General features: G+C 42.0%; 4 protein-coding genes across 7 annotated transcripts; 1 reads left to right on the forward strand and 3 right to left on the reverse strand.

The window, feature by feature from the left end:
* Window positions 1-1179: 1179 nt before the first annotated feature.
* On the reverse strand, window positions 1180-6900 carry LOC129584932 (calcium-independent protein kinase C-like). The gene is made up of 14 exons (XM_055477368.1): window positions 5983-6900; window positions 4916-4979; window positions 4496-4676; window positions 4397-4431; window positions 4228-4310; window positions 4030-4159; window positions 3795-3964; window positions 3513-3668; window positions 3210-3404; window positions 2991-3145; window positions 2782-2920; window positions 2415-2603; window positions 2121-2267; window positions 1180-2035 (listed from the first exon to the last, which is right to left on the reverse strand). The coding sequence occupies exons 1-14, from the start codon at window positions 6319-6321 to the stop codon at window positions 1799-1801; spliced, it is 2220 nt and encodes a 739-aa protein (XP_055333343.1). The 5' UTR covers window positions 6322-6900; the 3' UTR covers window positions 1180-1798.
* Window positions 6901-7460: 560 nt separating this feature from the next.
* Window positions 7461-15085, reverse strand: LOC129584930 (calcium-independent protein kinase C-like). 4 transcript variants are annotated; one of them, XM_055477367.1, is made up of 16 exons: window positions 14493-15085; window positions 13731-14070; window positions 12823-12886; window positions 11244-11427; window positions 11139-11173; window positions 10970-11052; window positions 10779-10908; window positions 10546-10715; window positions 10070-10175; window positions 9866-9993; window positions 9587-9781; window positions 9358-9512; window positions 9028-9166; window positions 8756-8944; window positions 8503-8649; window positions 7461-8397 (listed from the first exon to the last, which is right to left on the reverse strand). In XM_055477367.1, the coding sequence occupies exons 1-16, from the start codon at window positions 14495-14497 to the stop codon at window positions 8158-8160; spliced, it is 2310 nt and encodes a 769-aa protein (XP_055333342.1). In that variant the 5' UTR covers window positions 14498-15085; the 3' UTR covers window positions 7461-8157. The 4 variants fall into 4 exon arrangements, with proteins under 4 accessions (XP_055333342.1, XP_055333340.1, XP_055333339.1 ...); XM_055477365.1 differs by having other exon boundaries at window positions 9866-10005; window positions 11244-11424; window positions 14493-15084; XM_055477364.1 differs by having other exon boundaries at window positions 9866-10005; window positions 14493-15084.
* Window positions 15086-15990: 905 nt separating this feature from the next.
* Window positions 15991-20367, reverse strand: LOC129584934 (splicing regulatory glutamine/lysine-rich protein 1-like). The gene is made up of 6 exons (XM_055477371.1): window positions 19782-20367; window positions 18678-19272; window positions 16875-17037; window positions 16501-16643; window positions 16358-16438; window positions 15991-16288 (listed from the first exon to the last, which is right to left on the reverse strand). Exons 1-6 carry the CDS (start codon window positions 20149-20151, stop codon window positions 16207-16209), a joined length of 1434 nt encoding a protein of 477 aa, XP_055333346.1. The 5' UTR covers window positions 20152-20367; the 3' UTR covers window positions 15991-16206.
* Window positions 20368-20532: 165 nt separating this feature from the next.
* On the forward strand, window positions 20533-22187 carry LOC129584989 (E3 ubiquitin-protein ligase RING2-like). Its single transcript, XM_055477464.1, has 2 exons — window positions 20533-21525; window positions 21590-22187. The coding sequence occupies exons 1-2, from the start codon at window positions 20778-20780 to the stop codon at window positions 21823-21825; spliced, it is 984 nt and encodes a 327-aa protein (XP_055333439.1). The 5' UTR covers window positions 20533-20777; the 3' UTR covers window positions 21826-22187.
* The last annotated feature ends 132 nt before the right edge of the window (window positions 22188-22319 follow it).

Genomic DNA, 22319 nt, shown 5'->3' on the forward strand with positions numbered 1-22319 from the left:
TATCGCGTACATAACTTCTGCATAATCATTACCCTAGTGCCGTTGTTGGGAACGCAGCAACGCTTCGCCCCTTGAGTAGATTACATTGCGCAACCCGATCGTAGATTAAGGCAACGCTAAAACAAAGTGCAGGGCTCGACCTGAGGTAACCCCTGTCGTGATTGCTGCCGATAGGAACATTACGTACGACGCGCCACATCAATCTTCATTACGCCGCCCCGGCCCAGCCACGTCGATGGCCATTTTTGCGTGATTATGGAAGTTAACTGCATCATCCGGCAGCAGACCCGGCATAAATTACCATTAAGTCGTGAAAGAAAAAAGCAAAAATACAAGATTGATGGCTGAGTTAATTAAGCTTTTGCTGCTGTCTACTGGTAGCTAGCGTATATATGAGTGTACGAGAAGATATTAATGGGCCACCAAAATGATGAGACAAACTAATAATCAGTTATCACAAAGAACAATCGTCGCAGTCATGCACACTCAACAGTTAAGACATCCTCCTTTTTCCTTAATGCTGCAATGCAGGTGCAAGAGAGAGTGAGTGTGACAGCAGCCGGGAGACGCAGTTAAATTAGCTATATCCGATAGCGTTCCCATGATCTGGTAATGCACTTGGTAAATATACGTTCTTTTATACGTATTCCCCATCCCCAAATTCGTTCACAAGAGAGAGAAAGACCGGAATTTGTATAGTTGCGCCGGGGCAACGACTTTTTTCGTCCAACCTTAACTAAACTGTATTGTTCTACGATTGGCTCATTTCTGTTATGTCAGTGCACTTGGCCCGGCTGTGAGAACATAAACAACAGAATCCATATCTCCTTTGTTGCGTTAGTGACTCTTTAATTTGCCAGTGCATGGCGCTTTCATGCGGAAAACGCATTGTGCTTTTAATGTTCAGAAGACTAATTATGCTACATACAGTATGTAGTTATACAGCAATGCTTACAACACATATAGAGTATGTGCACTGAGTTCCGCAAACCATGCAGAAAGCCAAGTGCAAAATTTAATGAAAAAAATTTACCTAGACGATACAAATCGTTCGGACAAAATAAACGCAAAACGTACGCGCTGTGGTTACTATACGCTTATCAATCACTTAAAAATTTCCATTTACCGGCGGTATGGTTTGTTTTTAAAATATTACAGAGCAGATCTATCATACGCCAAATTTATTCTCGTGCCTCTCCCAAAACCTTCATACTTTTTCCGACTTGCCAGGCAATTTATACCAAGCAAATTTCGAACCACACAATAAATATTCAATGTTCACATCAATGTAAAGCGCAAAAATATAACAAAAACTCGGATACAAGACAGCTGCCACATGCAGAATACTGCACAAAGGTTTGAAGGAAAGAAGACAGACCATTCGTTTTCAGCAGAGGCATTAAACAATCTACTGTATAAAACATTTCTTCAGGTATGCTCAAACTCGACTGGCAACCGGGAAAATAAAAAAAATCTATATCAAATAAAAAATTAAAAAGAGCATTGTAAAATCAGTCGATATCGTTTTGGTAAGTAAACTGGCGGAGTCATGGCTAGCAGCGGATAAATGGCAAGACCTTTCATGCAAAATAACAAACAAATAACCGTACTGGAATCGGTCCTGGTGACAACGGCTGTGCAAAGCAGCAAACGTAAAATAAATCGATGGACGGTTATCCGGAACATTTGTCCGATTTGGCTAAATAAGTGCAATACTTCCGGCGGTCGAGAAAGATGCCGAGTGCGAAAATTTAGTAGATTCTTTGAGTGAATCCCAAACAAACCAGTTTAACAGGAATCAGCGTGGTGGATGCATTAAATTACCGTTCGAAATGTTCGTTAAGTTAATGTTGTCTGACCCCCTGCTAACCACGGAGCTCCGGTTGTTATCGCTCAGAAAATCGATATTGATAAAGGAGAATCCGACAAATTCTTCCTGAGTGATGCCCTGCACTATGGTCGAATCAATGGGCGTCAAGACGGCATCTTCCCTTGTGAATTCCGGATCAAAATTCTCTGTAGTCCGCTTTGATCTCTAAAACATTAGAATCTATCAGCTCAGGAAAGCGTCGAAACGTAAAATGCGTTGTCGGTTCGCGCAGAAATGAACTCATACGCACAATTTTAGGTTTGAAGGGTGGTTTAATCTTGCGCTGTTCAAGTGCTTCGAAATCAATATCCCGAAAGAACGGATGCAAAAGAACTTCCTGTTCGTAACCTCGAGCCTGGATGCATCCCAGACGCTTAGCTGGATCTTTTGTCATAAACTGCAAAAAAATGTGGCGGATGCAACAACAACTTATGCACTGTACCCAGGTAAACAATGAACACAAAAAACCGCAGTCACTTTTCAAGTACGAAGTCCGCGGAAAAATGTGCAGCAGAGAAGTATAATCCTCGACTAATAAGCTTACGTCTCGCAGAATGGAAACTGCGTCTTGGGATAACCATACAGGATACAAAACAGCGTCGTTGAGTATGGATTCAAATAAATCATCCTCGTTATCCGCCTCAAAAGGCGGCTGTCCAGCCATCATTTCATACATCAGAACACCCATCGCCCACCAATCCACCGAAGCGCCGTACTGCAATTCTCGCAGAATCTAGATTATGAAACAAAGCTTTACGACACATTCGCAATGAGCTTTTATTGTTTGAGAAGAGATTTGAAGAAAGATTATTACCTAAATATGTCATACCTCAGCGAGATGACTGAAAAATATCTCTTTCAAAGACTAAAAAGCTTGACCAATTAGTTTTAAATAAAGCAAACAGCATTACCTCTGGGGCAATGTAATCCGGCGTTCCGCAAAATGTGGATGTCAAATTGTCATCGGCTATGCCCTCCTTGCACATCCCAAAATCTGCCAGCTTAACATGACCCTCGTTGTCCAAAAGAATATTATCAAGCTTGAGGTCACTGTATTTGGCCATAAAACGGGAAAATCAGGAAAGCTAAAAACTGCAGGACAAGCTGTGAAAATAATTACCGATAAATTACTCCGTGGCTGTGGAGGAATTTCAAGGCCAAAACTATCTCTGCAGAGTAGAACCGAGCTCGCGGTTCGTCAAACCTGCGGGCTCTCTGAATTTGAAACATCAGATCTCCACCGTTCACGTATTCCATGACGAAAAACAAGCGATCCTAAACACCAGTAAAAGTTCCAAAAAACGCGCACGACTGGAAGTATTCAACAAGGTAGTCGTACGGGCGTCTGAAAGCAGCAGTAAAGTGCAGTGAGAAAGGGGTATCGAGCCGACATAGCCAAAATACGTTTCTCGGTCATAATACAATCCACATCATCATCCTGAATAATGGTGTCCTTTTTCAGAACTTTCACGGCGTAATATTCTTCCTCACCGCCGCTGGACTGTGATTTGTTCACCAGTTCGGCCAACATAACCTAGAAAACGTTTTATTTACAGAAAGCAGCACCGCGAATATTTCCTTAAGGATATCATTCATCACTTCATTACAACCCATGGCAAGTCACTTCATTACAACCCTGTACCTTTCCGAAGCTGCCCTTTCCGAGTACTTTTAAAAATTTGAAATCCGGCAACCCAAAGTTTCCTGTCGCTCTGATATTCTGCCCAGCAAGCTTTTTGGCAATTTCCAGACTTGCAAGTGCGTGTTCATCGGTGGAAGGAATACCAGCGGATATTTGCTGCGAAAAAGGATAGAACTAAAAGACGTGTTTTCAAATCGTATTCGCACATCTGCTTTATTGTATACTTTGCTACAAAATAGGAACAGACAACACAAGGATTTGCCGATTATGCAAAAAACCCACCCGAGGAACCATCTTGCGTCCATCTGATTGCGTCCTGACGCTTTGGGATCTGGTGGAAGCATTCGGTCGCAGACCCATCTCCGAGAGAACAGCTGCCATTGCTTTCGTATCAATTCCACAATTATTGGCCACATTCTTCTTACACCGGTGATGCACATTCAATCCACAAGCTATACTGACCACAAAAATTTATTCAGAGAGTATCCCATTGGGCACTGCATACACGCGACCTTACTTTCACACTGCACTCCCTGTTTCATGAATCCATACAGCAACGAGCCACAGTGGTCGCAGAAGGTCGGGCGTTTGTAATTATGCGACGTGAAACGATGCGGTACATTCATATTAAACCGTGGCGAAGAGGTCTGCAAACGAAATCTATACACTCATATCCCAAAAAACGCAAACGCACAAAATATACGGATTAACGTACATCTTCTACAGCAGACTCCTTCATGCCAGGACATTTCCAGACCACAGATTCATGGCAGCGTTTATGCACAACGCAGGTACACACTAACGACATCAAAAATACCAGTAGTTGTAATAACGAATACCAAGAAATAAATTAAAGTGACTGGCAAAAGGCTTCTCTCCCATACCTTGGCACTGGTACGCTTGCTTCTTGAAAACGCCACTATTACACAAACCCTTATTAATATTTATCACAGATGAACGAAGAAGCGTATTCAGCTGCGTACAAAATGAACTCCTTGCACTGCGAACAAAACGTTGGCTGTCCAAGAAATGTAGCCATAAATTTATGACCGTTAATTTCGTGCACACGTCGACGCATAGCACCGCGACGCTTGATGAGCACTCCCTGTCGTTCCTTAAAAACTCGAGGAGATGCCATGGTAGTCGAATGGATACCGTCAGCAACTACAAAAAGAAAAACCCAATAATTACATTTTACCAGTATGCAAGTTTATCATCGTAGCAGTCAGCGTTTTACAGCATTTCGTTATAGAATTTATTAGTGCACGAGCACATGCACAATTACAGGTGCGCACACTACAGAAGGTGGTTTAAAAGTCGACTGTTGGTCGCACATTGGAAAATCTGCCGGAATCGGCGGAATGGATATCCACATTTCAGCAGTAACCATTATCCACACTTACCATCAGATATCTTTCCCAAAAGTTCCATAACAATATGTATTTTACCACATGGTTCCAGTTCGAACTGTAAAAGGCAAAGCTATCTGGATTGGCAGAGAGATATTTGATTAACAAGTTTGTATTTCATGTATCATGTATGTATCTAATCGACTGACCGACTGTACAGGTGTAAGCATCACATTTCTATAAAAATGCCGCCAATTCACGTTGCAAACAATTTGCTGTTTGCTTCTCCTTTAATAGTAAAAAGCATGAAATCAACATTACATTACGTACCATTAACCAATATCATTTCCACATTTTACATTAAAGGTATGCCGATAATGCAAAATAAACTGTCCTGTGTACTGTATTTAATTTTCGAACATTCGGAGGAATTTACAGTAATTTTCTTCAGGCTATTTACTAACGCATATTCTCGAATAGGTAATTCCCGTAATCGCCGATGCCGAGCCATGCAGTACTAGTACTTAAAAAAAAATACTAGTACTAGTACTAAATTAAAAAAAAAATTAAAATTACTAGTAAATTACTAGTAAAATTAAATTACTAGTAAATTACTAGTACTAGTACTTAAAAATAGCGAACTTACACAGCAAACAGAAGAAATCGAGCTTTCTTTCCACAACACGCGGTTAGCTTTCTGAAATACTTTATTTCGCAAAACGTCACAATAGAACTCATTCAATAACTGAGCAATGTCATGCTCTGGAATTCTTACTTCTAGATCAAACTGATTTCTAGACTTCTGATTTCCTCTGTAACACTTGTTTGTTACCGAGTCAAAAGCTTTTAATGCAAATCGGACTCATTTGTCCGCACTCGTTTCCCAAAAAATAATAAAAGAAATAAGAAACACAAAAAAAAGTCAGAAGGTTTCACTATTTTCGCGCATTTCGAAATTAACAAATAAAAAATATAAGTCTCGCTGTTCTGATATTTTTCACTGCATGTATTTGTATTTTGTACTGCACCTGTGCACAAAAATATCAATATGCACTTCTACAACACAATTCCGTCAGACCAAATAATTTTCCAACTACCTATTCCACGTAAAATGCACGTACCCAAACATCGGAAACAGTCTGGCCGATCATGTCATCGAAGGCTATGGTGCAGTCGGCGACAAACTCATCGGGCGGAAGTGGCCGATCATCGAAGACGGCCAGACTGAGCGCCTGGCCGCCCTGCACCTCCGCGCAGAACTCCTCATTCCACACGGGCGTGCAGGTCTTGGACTTGGTGGTGGTCTTGAAGCACTCGGGCTGGCCCTTCTGGATGGCGATGGACACGTAGGGATCCAGAGTCGTCTTCTTGGTGCCAGGCAGTCGAATCGCGTACTCGGTCGGCTTCAGCTCCGTCGCCTCCACGATGCGCAGCTTCAAGGTGCCCGTAAACGCCGTCATGCTGCAGTTGCACGATTAGCGCTCTACCACCTATGGGCTATGCGACAACGTAATTCCGAAAAACCAAATTCTCAGCATACAGATCGTAAATTCATTATCTCAGCCAGGGGGAATACAACGGAGCTCCGTATTACTGGCTGTCGTCACAGTCAAATCCACGCTCTTTAGCACCTGGACGGATTGTCAGGAAATTTAAAATAAAGCTGCCTCATCATATTACTACTACTCTGCATAAGAAAAACCACAAAGTTTTTCCCAATGTATCCAAATGATAATCCTGATAGTCTGAGTTCATACGATATGTCCAGTCGTTCCTAATTTAGATGTGGATCCAACAAAGAGTTGCGTTGCAGGATATTTTACGCTGAACACGGGCCACTGGGTTCAGGTCAGGTCTTCAGCTATAACGGAAAATCGAGCCGATAGCAAAAAATGGACCCTTAGAAAACATGAAAACAAGCTCTCACAAACCACAATTCACAGCACAACAACGACATTAATAAAATATTGTAACAAGTATATAAATAATAAATACCGTTATGGTCTATTATGATTCTGCTGTCACTTCAATCAGCTGTCGCAGCCTGAGTGTTGTACAAGTGCAGACTGTACATATGCTTCTACGGACTCAGCGAAGTATTGTACAACGTGGGGTACGGTACGTAGTAGATTCTTGAAAGTTTGTTTCGCGGCTTGATGTATTTGACCACAAGAATGGATCTTAAAAGTTTCCATTAATTTGATCTATTTTTTATGTCACTATTTTTACAGATTTTAACTTGGAGAACGAATGAATTTATTTTACTACGACACTGTTGCATGTAAATATTTCAAAATACTGTACTTTCATATTCCCAGTAATCATTATAAGAAACCTTTTCATAGTAGCAAAACGTAAAGTAGCAAAACATCTAATTTTCATTTTTCACTGAGTGGGCAGTTAAACTAAAATGGCTATCGGACTGGCATTGAACACTTAAGAAACTATGCACGTGTTAAAGGAAACTACAAATTCGTTGTATGTTTTTGGGTCATATCTGTGGCTGTGCCGCGCAGTCCTTTGCATGAAACAGGCACAAACCGGGTGGCGGGTAGTTCCTTCCTTTCTGCCGTTAAGCTAGCCGTGACCGTTGAATATGCGCGTTAGCGGTTTAATTGTTCTGTCCTTAATTTTCGTAACAAATAGTTATGACGGTACACTCTATACATACAATATTATCCATTCAAAATAAAGAACAACAAATGCCGTAACGACTACACCGTGCAACAGTATGACAAACTGTCCGACAAATAAAAGTGCCTCATGCAAAACACAAAGCAAGAAAAAAAAACAACGAAAAACCAGTTTGTAAAAATCCTTACTGAGTCGGTAGAAGAATCATAAGCCTTCTTTCGATAAATCACAAAGTTCTACTTGCGACCGGGAGAACATAACACGGTAAGAAAGTAAAACAAAAAACAAGGAGAAAAAATTAATTTTACGACTATACGACATCGTTCCGACGAGTGCGTAGCGCAAACGCCGCTCCAAACTCGATGGCCACGTGCAGTTTTCACAAACTACACTAACGCTTCGAATAACCGGCAAGAACGTCCAAAGGACTAAATAACCACGAGAGACAACCGCACTGGAAACGTAGGACTCGTGATGGCCAGATGAGTGTTTGGAAAGAGCAATAATTAGCAAAATACATTCTCTGACGGCTGTCCCGATCATTTCTTTGTTTTGGCTGAATATCTGCAATACTTTGGGCAACCTATTCCAGTGGTGCGAAGGTGAGAGAAAATCGTCAAATTCTTTGAGCGGATAAGAAACATCGGCCACACCATTCGGAATCAACTTAACAATGCATCCATCGAATTACTGTTAGAATTATTCGTTACGCTGCTGTTGCCCGACGCACTGCTAGCCATGGAGTTGCGCTTGTTATCGCCAAGAAAATCGTCGTTAACAAAAGAGAATCCCACAAATTCTTCCTGATTGATGCCTTGTACGATGGTGGAATCAATGGGCGTTAAAACGGGATCTTCCTTGGTGAATTCCGGATCAAAATTCTCTGTTGTTCGCTTCGATTTCTGAAAAGACAGTATTCAAAATTAATTACTACGGGTTCGCGAGAGCGTAGCACAATTCCCGTCGCTGTGAATGTCTATGTAAATGCGATTTTTTGCATTACGTACGATTTTTGGCTTGAAGGGTGGTTTGATTTTGCGTTGCTCCAAAGATTCAAAATCAATCTCTCGAAAGAACGGATGGACCAAGATCGCTTTTTCGTAGCCTTGGACCTGGACGCATCCCAACCGTTTCACGGGGTTTTTTGTCATAAACTGTAAAATACACCTCATTAACACTGGTTTGCGCACGTATAAGCATATATGCTGTTGCAGACGAACTCATTAAAAGATGGCCATAACTATGATAAGCAAAACTCACTCCTTTAAGAACGGAAACTGCCTCTTTGGATAGCCACACCGGATACAAAACATCGTCGTGAAGTATGGATTCAAATAAATCGTCTTCGTTATCAGCCTCAAAAGGCGGCTGCCCAGCCATCATTTCGTACATCAAAACACCCAACGCCCACCAATCTACCGAAGAGCCATATTCCAACTCTTGGAGAATCTAAAACAACGTCAAAAATTACGCCCTACCAAATACCAACATCTTTCAAAACCCAACAGAGAAAAGCTAGTCTCCTAATTTACTTCTGGAGCAATATAATCTGGTGTGCCGCAAAATGTTGATGTTAGGTTCCCGTCAGATATGCCTTCCTTGCACATTCCAAAATCAGCCAACTTAACATGGCCCTCGTTGTCCAGTAGAATATTATCAAGTTTGAGGTCACTGTAATTAAGCACAAGGCCTTCAGTCGACAGAACAACCAAAAATAATAAGGTAAATTCTACAAAAATTCACCGGTAATACATGTATTCCAAACCAAACCTTTTTATCAGTTATTCTTATCAGGGATTGCATTAGGACGCTGTAAGAATACATTTTTTATGTACACAAAGGAAAAAATAATAAATATTCACCGATAAATTACTCCGTGACGATGAAGGAACTGAAGTGCTAAAACCACTTCTGCAGCGTAAAACCGCGCACGTGGCTCATCAAACTTGCGAGCTCTTTGAATTTGGAACATCAGATCTCCACCGTTCACATATTCCATGACGAAAAACAAACGGTCCTAAAACGTACATCAAAAACTTGACAATGACCTTCAACCGCAAACCAAATCATTTCAAAATCAGATTATCATACAGCTGTCTGGAAGCAGCAATATAGCGCAGTTAGGAAAGGATGTCGCGCTGACAGAGCCAAAATGCGTTTCTCCGTCATAGTGCATTCGACATCGTCGTCCTGAATAATTGTGTCTTTTTTCAGCACCTTCACGGCGTACAGATCCTCGCCACTACCACCTGGTTCAGGTTTACTAACAAGTTCGGCGAGCATAACCTAAAGAAAGGCCGTCCGTGACGTACTTTCCGCAGTTTAAAAACCCCAATATCTAATTATTACAGAGTCGGATCAGTCAAATACCTTTCCGAAGCTGCCCTTTCCAAGGACTTTCAAAAATTTAAAATCCGGCAATCCAAAACGCCCGGTCGTTCTGATGCTTTGTCCAGCAAGTGTTTTGGCAATTTCCAGGCTCCGAAGTGTCTGTTCTTCTGTGGACGGAACTTCAAAAATTCCCATGTTGCTAGCAAATAACCGAATGGAAGATAAACAGATGTAATGACTTACCAGCTGATGGCAATGATCCAGACTTAGGCTTAGAGAACGGAGGCTGTAATCCACCAACAGGAGCACTATTCGGTTGGGATTCCGTGCTACCACCAGCGGAAGTTTGCTGCGAAAAAAGAACATCAAGCTAACGGTACAACAAATATTATGTAGAAAGCCCTTATTCAAGCATGCCTAGATTTACTAAATAGGATTAAAAACGAAGCTTTTTGTAGTAATATACCGAAATCGGCTAAAGGACTTCCAGGTCACAAATTTTGCCTACTTTGTGATTCACCCCGAAATAATAATGTGCTAAAATTGAGTCCAAACCCATCCCACCTTCAATACCAGTAGATACTACTGGAGATAGTACTGGATATTAGTTTTATTGCGACGATTAGTAAATGCATCAAAACAAACTCCATATCGATATATTAGTAAAATTCAGTGCAAAAAACGCCAAACAGAATACATGAAAAGATTACTGTACTTACTCGAGGACCTAACTTGCGTCCATCGGATGACGGCTTGACGCTTTTGGGTCGGGCAGAAGCGCCTGGACGCAGACCCATTTCCAAGAGAACAGCTGCCATTGCTTTCGTATCAATTCCACAATTATTGGCCACATTTTTCTTACACCGGTGATGAACGTTCAGTCTGCAAGCTATACAAGCCAAAAAATTCTTCCGGGTGAGTCCCATTTAACACTGCACAAAGATCAGCCTACTTTCGCACTGCAGTCCCTGCTTCATGATTCCATACAATAACGAGCCACAGTGATCACAAAATGTCGGCCGTTTGTAATTGTGAACCGAAAACCGGTGTGGCACATTAATACTGAATCGTGATGAAGACGTCTGTGGACAAAGACTGCTGCTGACCAGCTGTAAGGAAAGATACGAAAAAAGATTTGCTTACATCTTCTGCAGCTGACTCTTTCATGCCAGGACATTTCCATACCACCGATTCATGGCAACGCTTGTGCACGACACATGTGCACACTGTATACACCCAAAAAACCAAAATCATTTAAATTGCGTAACAATATGCACCAATATTCACTGGCCATGCCAGATCTCTTCTGTACCTTGGCATTGGTATGCTTGCTTCTTGAAAACGCCCCTATTAAAAGATTTACAATATGAAAGTCTTACATAGAAAGTCACCGATTCTGCTGCACCGAGTTGCATACCATATAAATTCCTTGCAGTGTGAACAAAACGTTGGCTGGCCAAGAAATGTGGCCATGAATTTGTGCCCATTAATTTCGTGTACTCGGCGACGCATAGCACCGCGACGCTTGTTGAACACCACGCCCTGCCGTTCCTTGAAAACTCGGGGCGATGTTGTTGCGCTTGCAGGGGCATTGTCGACTGCTGGAAAAAAAGCAAATCAAAATAATCAGCACAGCATAAATCATGGATCATTTTCGGTAAATCACAAGATCTCCCAAAACCAAAGCAAAACAATCCAAAACAAAGAAACTTCCGTAAAACTTTTTCGGTTGCCAAATCACTGAAAGGTCAGACTGTATAGTTTACTGCAAATCAGTACCTTTTGTATTAATTGCAAAAACAAAACCAAATTAACAACGGTGACGCACTCTGTTCTCTGCGTATGTTTTTTTTATCTCTGTTTTCTTTATGCCTCCAAGCTGCTGTACTCTGTACAAGGTGCCGGTACAAAAATACTGGGCACCGGGACTCTGATTTATGCAAAAGTGCATAATACTGGTACAGCTGTTTACCGAAGACCAGCAAATGTTGCCACTCAAAACGCCATGAAAGTCAATTCTTGAGCTGATAAAAGCGACACTAGCCGAATCATAAATTCAGCATGAGCTTTGAAGAGTATCTCCCATCAGAGCAGGGAGAAATATTGATCGAAGCACTACTAGAATCATCTAGCGGATCATTATATACAGTTTATATACATGCGCTCCAACCATACCACACCGAATCAATTCACAAATCCCTGTAGGTACAACAGCTCACTGAATCGTGCATACAACGACAGATTTTCCTCAAACAACTAATAATGGACGATTGGGAAAAGGTTTTCTGTCTACCGTGCTCCGTAGATGTCTTTTACGTTTGACATCAGCCCCCGCGCTTTTATCGAGCGCAATGGGCTCATGGCGAGACGCATTTCAGTGACCACCTAATTAAATCCTCTTTTCAAGCCGGTAGCAAAAATCGCATCTCCCAAATGTCAACCACAATACCATACCGCCATACCGACGTTTTAGAATTACCATTTATCCATCCTCATCAAGCCCAAGAATTAAATGCTGCATTCAAATCTAACCGATAATCCATACTGTACCACCTTACTGACCTCAAGCAACAAACAATTACCGAAAACCAAAAGCATTCATACTAACAGGTTACAAGCTTAAAAATTATCTTGCCTATCATTTCAAATTTTCAAAGAAGAAATTAAATATAAGCAAGCTTAACATTATATGCAAATATCTCAACAACTGTTTCCTGCTGCTTCGAACTGGAAGTAAGATACCCAATAGGGCAAATTAACACTTTTTTGATTGAGCTGCATAACTACACAAGAGGAACAATTGCGCGCAATTTGGTCCTGTCAGTAATCTAAAGTCTAATAAACTCTGGAAATTGAAAACAACGATGTAAGCTCGTCGGAGCATCGTGCCTCCGCTGAATGGAACAGCATGCAAAACAAGATTATAATAGAGCGTAGTGCATTAGCACACTATATTTATGGAGATTTGCCGGAACTGATGTTCGTTTTACACTTACCATCAGAAGTCGATCCCAGCAGTTCCATAACAACGTGTATTCTACCACTGGGTTCCATTTCAAACTATAAAAGCCAAGAACACCCAAATTGTTGAGAAAAGACCCAATCATCAAGTCCCTATCATATCCTACATCTCTAATCAATAAACTGTCCATCAAGTCCTTTGTAAGATACCATAAATCCCTCACATTTCCAGATGATTGCTACCATCTTCTTATTCTTTAAATTTCAACCGTTATCTCTTTTCGGACTAAGCACGCAATTACAGCCGTACCTTTTAAACTATGTATACCCATTTCATACACAAACGCAGTTGCGCTGTGAACTGCAATAACCTTTTTTGATTATTCGCTGACTAGCTAAGGAGCTATGTAAAAATATGCGCTTAAATGAGCACAAAATAAAACAAAAGAGGAAAACAGAACAAGAATAGTCTGTACCGAATGAATAAATGAAATATGACTAGTTCACGATGAAAACAGAATTTTTTAAAACGCTTCCTTTCAAATTAAACAAAATATGTCACCGGTTATCTCTAAACAGGTTAATGAAAGTGCAATATGGTTGCAATACTACCCTAGTATTTATTCTGGGTACATATTAAAAATGATGTTTTCAATTACAGCAGCGACCATGAAATTAACATAATGCGTCGAGTTAATGTGATTCTTAGGCACATTCTCTTGATTATGTCAAATGCTTTCAAATGCGCAGTTGAAGTACAATAACCGCTGGAATAATTTCAAAATGTCTTCACGCCTGCGCATATACTGTACAACCATACAGTCATCGTGATCCAGTAAGTAATACCCAAGATAAACACGCAATGCATGCAACATAGATGCATGGAAAAGGAAGATTTAATTTCTCTAAACGAACCCATTCATCAAGCACATACAGTACATACCCAAACATCGGAAACAGTCTGGCCGATCATGTCATCGAAGGCTATGGTGCAGTCGGCGACAAACTCATCGGGCGGAAGTGGCCGATCATCGAAGACGGCCAGACTGAGCGCCTGGCCGCCCTGCACCTCCGCGCAGAACTCCTCATTCCACACGGGCGTGCAGGTCTTGGACTTGGTGGTGGTCTTGAAGCACTCGGGCTGGCCCTTCTGGATGGCGATGGACACGTAGGGATCCAGAGTCGTCTTCTTGGTGCCAGGCAGTCGAATCGCGTACTCGGTCGGCTTCAGCTCCGTCGCCTCCACGATGCGCAGCTTCAGGGTGCCCGTAAACGCCGTCATGCTGTAATTGCACAATTAGCGCTATCCCCGCTCTAATTGGCACTTCCGTAATTAGACCAATTCCCCGCGATTACGTACTCCCCTGCCCAGAGTACAGCCTGATCGATGCTGATCTGCTTCTATTTTGGCAACATGTATGAGGTAATGATCAATAATACAGGGAGAGAAAAAACTCTATCCACTCGTCACAGAATCAGAATTCTCAGCATATAATTTACACACAAATATGGATCAACCAGGAATGCAGCAGCGCTTCAGATCGCTGATCACAATAAAATCAACAGCACGCTTGACTGAATGGATCGTCAGCCAACACAAACCAGGACAATCTTATCATAACTGAAAGACCGTGGTGCAGAAAGCTGTTCCCTGTCAGTTCACCTGGAAATTCTGATCATGCACAATGATAACGGTGCCGCTCACCTCATCCAGTCGCTGCACGCGGGATGCGAGTAAGCATGTTGGCGCTACATATGTCTGCCAGACTGAGCATTGGGTTTCAAGTGTGCGATGCACAGACCAAATGATACCATTGAGAACACTTCCCACTGTTCAATAAATGCAATTTAATGGACGTCTAGAAAAATCTCAACCAGTACAGCCCGGATGTAGAGGACAGGGCTTAATGAATCAAAAATGTTCCCCTTATAAATCGTGAAAAACACTCAGAAACGGGATAAACAAGTTCAAATGTCCAGAGCGGTGCACAGAGGAGTGAAAAATATTTTGTTATTAAATGAATTTTAAATCCCTCAAGCTCACACACGGAAAATCGAGAACAGGGAATTGGCCAGTATTACAGACAGGCACCACGCCCTGGGCTGGCTGTTCAATGTACAATTTATCAAAAAACAATGATTCAGTAAACAATTCGCAAGGAAGCGGTGTGTTAAAGCGGTTGTAGATATTCTAGTTTTTTCGAAGCAAATTAATTTTTAATATCTTTATTAGCCCTAGATTAAATAACACAGAAACAGAACGCATAGTCGGCAATTTACTGTGACCGCTGTGTTGAATATAAGTAATTGAACGCAAGCTTTGGCGAAGAAATACCGCTCTGTTTCGTGTCGTGACACACTGTATCCGCTGTTGCACCGCTCAAGGGTGGTACGAATAAGGAATAAGGATTAGGGAACTGCAACCGGAACTGTTTTACTAGGTAGGGACAACAGGGCTTGAGCGTATGGCAATGCAAAAAGTATCTACTGTATGTATTAAAAGAACCAGTATGCTGTATGTGTGTATGCCTGTCTCTGTGCGCCGGGGCTCTGTTTCAAATGGCTCAAAGCTACTCGCTGAGCGTCTCCTCGTTTTTCCCAAAAACACAGTCGGAAGCGATCGATAGCGCTATGCCGAGCTCAACACTCACTCACGCACATACGCACACACACTCACACTTTCACTCACACACAAACGGTATAGCCGTCAATCGATTGATCGGCATTCTGGAGAGCTGCAGCCCAACCATACCAAAGTGCGTAATCTTTTTTCCTAAACATCTTACATTCGTCTGAATATTACATAAACTCAGGAAATGCATGGCGCTTCTACGGAGCATCTGGTCCGTACACCGTCAACAGGATCATTGTGCGGCGCATAATCTTTGGCACGGATACATACATAGATGCGACCAGAATCTTCGTGTGGTGGTTGCATTCTTAAAAATCTGCAACTTACGAGATAACAAATTTACCCTTTTCAAAGTACAAGCGGTATCTACGAGAATATAAAAGTAATAATTATTATGAGTGTATTTGCAGTGCTCCTATTACAGCAAAATGTACCGGCTTTTACAAAAATAATACGATACATGTCACTTTCAAATGTACTGTAGTCTGTACTATACTGCTATACGCGAGTGGTGATAAATGTACCTGCTGCAATCAATACCCATCGCAACGCGTTTTAATCCATATTACCTTACAAGTGCACCTATCCGGTGGAGTCAGGATGATTAGTAACTGCGCTACGGTTGATTCGGGTCATAGCATCATTCCGAAAACTAACTTTAACAAAAACGAAAGTAGTCAAATTGTAAAACATTAGTGCCGGAACCGAGAGCTCATTTACAATTACAAATCTTCTAAAATTATCCAGTAGTAAAGTAAAGAGAACATCATTGTTATATTACACAGCTCTACGGGCTGGATTCCATGGCGTCACTCCGATGACTGGCCCGGCTGGGTGATTTTCCCCCCAAAGAATCGGGCGTTTTAGACCTGGTGAGGTGACAGTGAAAAACAAATTCAAAAACTCATTTACTCAGGTGACAATAGAAGCCTGCTTACTTTCGAGATTTAACTTTGGCCCCGGAACCGTTGCCGTTGTTTTTCGCATCCCGTTCGCGCGACCGAGATCGGGAAGAATCCCTGCATAAAGAGGTGTAACAGTTAGCGGAGCTCTTGTGTAATACCGGACGAAGACACCCTACTTATGTTTGCGCTTCTTTTCTTTCTTGTGCTTCTTTTTGTGCGAAGGTCGTTCCTCGGATTCTGACCTATCACGCTCCTTTTGCTTTCGTGACTTCTCTTTCGATCTCTCCTTGTCGCGTTTCTCACGCTCACGTTCCTTTTCCTGTGAATCGTAATTTGTAATTTTGCTCGATAGACAGTATTGTTTTGCATACTGGGTAAAATTCATTACTGCATCACAATAACATTTTCTGTAACAAACAAATTTCCCGAACCGTGCAAACATTTTGCTCTGGATAATCTTTTTTGGAGAAATCCGTCGTGAACGACTACTTGTCTCAAAGCGAAGTGCAATACACAAACAAGTAATATTTAAATTATTGGTCAACCTTACCTTTTCGCGTTCTCTTTCCCGTTCTCGCTCTTTTTCTCGTTCGCGCTCACGTTCACGTTCTCGCTCCCTTTCTCGTTCTCTTTCACGCTCTCTCGATTTTTCTCTTTCTTTTCTGCGATTTTCAATGGAACGTTCGCGGCTTCTGGAGCTTCTACGGCGTCGACTGAAATGAAATTTATAATTAACACGAACAAAGTGTTAATCGAGATACACTGCAAATACGAATAACTGGGACGCGTTCAGTGAATTGTATACATCAATCCATCCACGCAGCAACGTGATCAGGTAATTGCAAAACACAAATTTTTATTAATTTTCTTCTTACTTGTTAGCTGGGAAAACAAGGATAATATTTTACTTGACCTTTACAATTCACTAACAAATACAGCGTAGGCCGGAAACCTTTTGCACGAAGAGGAAGAGAGCATGCACAAGTACCGTTGTCATCACATGACGCGCCGTCAAATTAAAGCATAACTAACTAATTAAACAAGGGAAAACGAAAAGGCACATCTTAAACCATGTACTTGAAGCTTTGTCCGGGACACGAAGTAAAGGTTCATTCTCCGATGACAAGAGCACGAAAGACTGCTAGTTGTGTAAATGCTCGCTTTATCTGCTGGGAAGTTTTTCTATAGACTGATGCGAAAATGCTTAAAAATAAATGAAAACTTGTAATAAAAACCAACCCATATTCTGTTAACGAGTCTGAGGCGGTTTGTGTTAGAGTGTTAAAAACTCACGAGATCGAACCATTATTTATTTTGGAAATGCGAAGACCAGTTTTTCGTTTAAAAAGGGGTTATATATGAACAATTTTATAAAAGGAGTGGGAAAATTCCAACAGTTTATAGCTTTTCCTCTTATATAAAAATTTATTATCGCGTAGTGACACAATCGAACGTTTCGCTTTCTTTGCGAAAATCAATAAAGTATACAGAAGAAGCCAAAGAAAATCCAAGCAATCCAAAGGGTATCGCAAATGCTCATCATCATATTACTCTTACATATTTTATACCAGCTTATGTCCAAAGAAGGATCGAAACTGTACTTCGCACTAACCTATCAATCGAGGTTCATGTAACGCACATGATAGTTCTTAATATGTACTCTGTAACTTGTAAGTATCTCAAGTACGATTATTAAATGTGTTAAGTGATACCATTATCAATGTTACTTGTCTTGATCTTCTACTGGCACTTAAATTAATTTTCCTAACAAAGTCTACGATCAACATTATTAGTTTTGGCTTTTAAAAATAGTCGCAACTTCTGCCTAATTCACCAAGAACCGTTATCCACAGGCAACAAGCAGTTGACGCACAGTTTAAACGAGACATGACAATGAGGAATAATATATGATTATAATTATTATAATGTATATACTAGTGAGAACTAGGGTAGCTGTTAGCGGGCACTGTATAACCGAGGCGCAGCACTGCTGATGTTAGAGCGATTTTAACTAACAATAAGTAGGTACATAATATTTCATTTTCTACAGAGCAGCCTGCAGCCCTAAATTTGGGAAATGGGCATTATGAAGTTATAACCGGGACGACCGTCCGGATGTATGAACTGCCCGTTGGTCGAACGAGCGACCGCTGAAGTTTGCCCGGCTAATTTTTTTTAACTTCGGTGTATTCTGTATAAGCCCCCATACCGGACGCAGTTAACAGAGCTCTGCAGTTTTCCAAACTGACAGTTTTTTTATTTCGACTTCGGTAATATTGTTAATTTTGATAGAATAAAACTCAACTAATAGTAAAATTTCAAATGCTTATCTGTTACCGTTCTAACCGCATACCTCGACCTATCAGGGGATCGGGTTCTGGACCGTCGCCTGGGTGAACGACTGCGACTGCTCCGTCGACGCGACGACTCCTTTTCCGACTCACGGCGACTGCTGCGCTTTGGAGGCGGCGAAGGACTTCGCCGTTTCGGAGGAGGTGAACGGCTCTTGGTGCGTGGCCGAATGGCCGATTTGTTGATGCTGCCAGGCAGCGGAATCGGATCGGTGATGGAGGCATGGGCAGTAATGAGACTTTCCGCTCGTCGCACCTGATCCATGGCGGCTTCAATCTCCTTCTGAGCATCCGAATTACTCTTCAGCTGAGGTTTGTCAATGAGAGAATTGGAAAGACTAATACGGATTGGCTGTTCACAGAATAGCACACCGTCCTGGCTCAGTGCTTCCTGTGCAGAGGCCTGGCTGGAGAATTCGACGAAAGCGGCCTTCACGGGATTATCGCCAGCCAGACGAACGTATTTAACTTCGCCGATTTGGTTGCAAAAGTCTAGCAACATTTCCGGTTTGGACACCGCATCCGGCGATAAATTGTCAATGTACACGGTGCGACTTAGTTCGTCACTAGAATCTGCAAAGGCATCCATCGACGCACCTACACATGAGGAGGATAAAATTAATTGTCAATTCTTACGTCTTATCTAGGCTTGCAAAGTTATAACAGAAGCATCGAAACAAAACCAATTGTACAGTACAATTACACAGTAACGCTAACAAAATTTACTAACTTTTTAATTCGTACTAAGAAGTAAAAAACTAATTTTTTAGTATGCATTACATGCGAAATTTCATTTCCAGTGTAAGACAAATTAACAATCCTTAAATAAGATGCTAAGTTTAAATAATTACTGCAGACAGACACAACAATGCAGACAGATAGACGCATCATTAATATTGTCAAGCATTTCTGAGTTTTTATCTATTTCCGGCGCAACAAAAGAAATTTCTCAACATAAAATCGTCTCATAAAACAATCATACCAAAGTAATCTCAAGACTGCAGATACAGATTACAGATGTAATTGCCCGTTTTTAAAAAAAATCTATGCCTGGTCTCCGTAGCTTAAGAGTTAAGCCATAGCTAACCGCTCCGGTGCAAACGTACCGTCAAGTTGGCCAAAAACATCGTTGGCAGATGAGTTTGTCAGGTACCCCGCGTATCCCATTTGTGCCGCATTTCTCAGACCTTCCTGCTCATCCGGAATGACTCCTGTCTCTACGGGCACGACTATTAGTGCCCGGTCAATGAAGACGGTGTTGGTCAGATGCAGGGCCACGGCTGCGTCTTCTTGCTTGTGGAATTTAGCGTAGCACACTTTCGTGGTTCCCGGACTCATTCCGCCTGGAGTGATCTGGACACGCTCGGGATACAGGCGGATTTGCTCCAGTCGACCCACAAAGCCAAGAAACGTCTTTAGCTGTTCCACATTGATATTGGGGCAAATATTGGTAACCTGCACCACCTTCGTCTCCATTTCTAGAGGCAGACGGCGAACTGGAACTCCTCAAAGGAACAGAGTATCAAATCACCAGCCCACACGACGCACTTATACTGCAGGGTTCTCTGTTGAAAAAACGTTTCGGATTCCGAAATTACACTTAGAATAAGACAGAGTGACAAACCACGAAACTTTTTAAGGCTTTACTTCCCACAAGGCTAGTTTTGATCTTTTGAAACTCTTTTGACTTTTTCTTTTGAATCGTTTTTGAGTTTTGAATGTCTGTGTCGAAGAAAATTTTTCAAAGCTAACGTAATCACCGGATGGCAGGGTGGCGCCTTGTGCGTCTTTGTCGAAGTCCTGTGCCACACTACGAATACGGGATAACGTGTCCGTGTCCGTAGGCCTGCCGTGCAAGCATGGCCAGCAGTTTTGCTTACTTCAGCAGCCAGCTCTGAAAGTACTGTAGTCTATAATCGCAAATGCAAATCATCGAAGATTCGAATATGGAAGTGTCAGTTTCCCACTTAAAATTCGTATGGGAATTTATGGTTTCTCGTTAGATTGTCGTGACGCTCAACCACCGTACAATGTTTATAATTGGTTAACCAACTAGCTCGGGCAGGCTACTTTCCGAGGAATCGAGAATTCGTGGTTGTACAATGGAAACAGAACGAAGACAGTGGGAATTGACACCTTACGAGAAAGTCCGCCAGCCACAGCCAGTACCTCAAGGTAACCGTGAAATCACCACAACTCAACGATTTCTGGAAACAGAATTATCGTGCGCCATATGTCTGGACATTCTGCGCAACACGCGTACCACCAAAGAGTGCCTGCATCGCTTCTGCGACGAATGCATCAGTCAGGCTCTTCGCAGTGGCAACAAAGAATGTCCAAACTGTCGCAAGAAGCTGGTCTCCATGCGCTCACTGCGTCCCGATCCGCTCTTCGACGAGATCATCCGCACTCTTATTCCCAATCGCGCCGAACTGGATCGACAGCAGTCGCAGCTCCTGGCCAAACTGGACAATAAGGCGCTGCTGAGCAGCATGGAGGAGGGAATGCGCCATCAAGCGGAGCAGCGCGGCGCCAAAGGAACGCGAGCGCCGCGCCGTATCAGCAAGGAATCTTCGCAGGAAATGATGGGGGAGAGTATGGCGTCCGCTTCTACCTCCGAAGCAGGATCGGTGCGGGGTGGCTTCTATGATCGCAATTCATCGGAAAGAGGCGAATCCGCCTTGGGTGATGATATGTTGAATGGTGCTCCCAGCAAGAAACGCAAAAAATCCAAGAAGACTGAAGAACGCATGGCCAGTATGAAGATTGTGCCTTTTGAGCCGTCTAAACACCGTCAGTTGGTGGATAAATGGGGCGTTCGATTTGTGAACGTGAAGGCGTGTGCGACAGGTATTTTTAAGTTTTTGTACGAATTTATGCCTCTGTTTTCATTGTTGTGTACTGCTTTTTCTAGTGGCGCACGTGTGCCAGTACATCGTTGTACGCCTAATTGCGGAACAGAAGCATTCCTCAGATCTTACCAGATTATCCTCAATTTCCGATAAATTGGTCAGGATGTACATGCGTGTGGGGAACAAGCGCTACGAACCTTTGGACCACTCGTGGCGACTCAGCGATATTCAGGAGCGTTATGGTGTTTCGCAGATGAAGCTGGCGTTTGCCATGAATGGAAGCAAATCTAAGCGCTGATTTGGGGATGTTACAGGCACCTTTAGAAGCTGTGCGCGCGATGCGGTGTAAATACTGTCGGTTGGGACCAACTTTTGTCTGATGGTCGTACTGTTTATGAGTTATCTCGAGTTGGTTTCTGTTTTGGTTGTTTAAAATTTTGAAGGTTAAAAATTCCCCTGTAGATCCGGAAGAGGATATTTTGTTTTACTACTCAGTGACTTTCTACCTGTTTTTCTAGTTGGTTCGTGAGTTTTCCATTTTGTAACTTCTGTTTATATCTTTATGCATCTTCTTTCAAGCGGATACAGCATAATAGCACACGACAATAAGACGGCAATGTTCTGGCATCATTAAGGTCACTGCTGAGGTTTCTGAATTTGTAAGTAAACTTCAGTTAATCTTGTCCTTCGTCGATTTACTAATTGTTTTACCTTTTTCATCTCACAATCAAATCCATGCCAGTAAGCAACGCTTAAAACTACGACTATACAGATACATAGATATTTTTATGA

The sequence above is a fragment of the Paramacrobiotus metropolitanus genome, unplaced genomic scaffold, assembly GCF_019649055.1.
Source record: "Paramacrobiotus metropolitanus isolate TYO unplaced genomic scaffold, Prichtersi_v1.0 Parri_scaffold0000015, whole genome shotgun sequence".
NCBI lineage: Eukaryota > Metazoa > Tardigrada > Eutardigrada > Parachela > Macrobiotidae > Paramacrobiotus > Paramacrobiotus metropolitanus.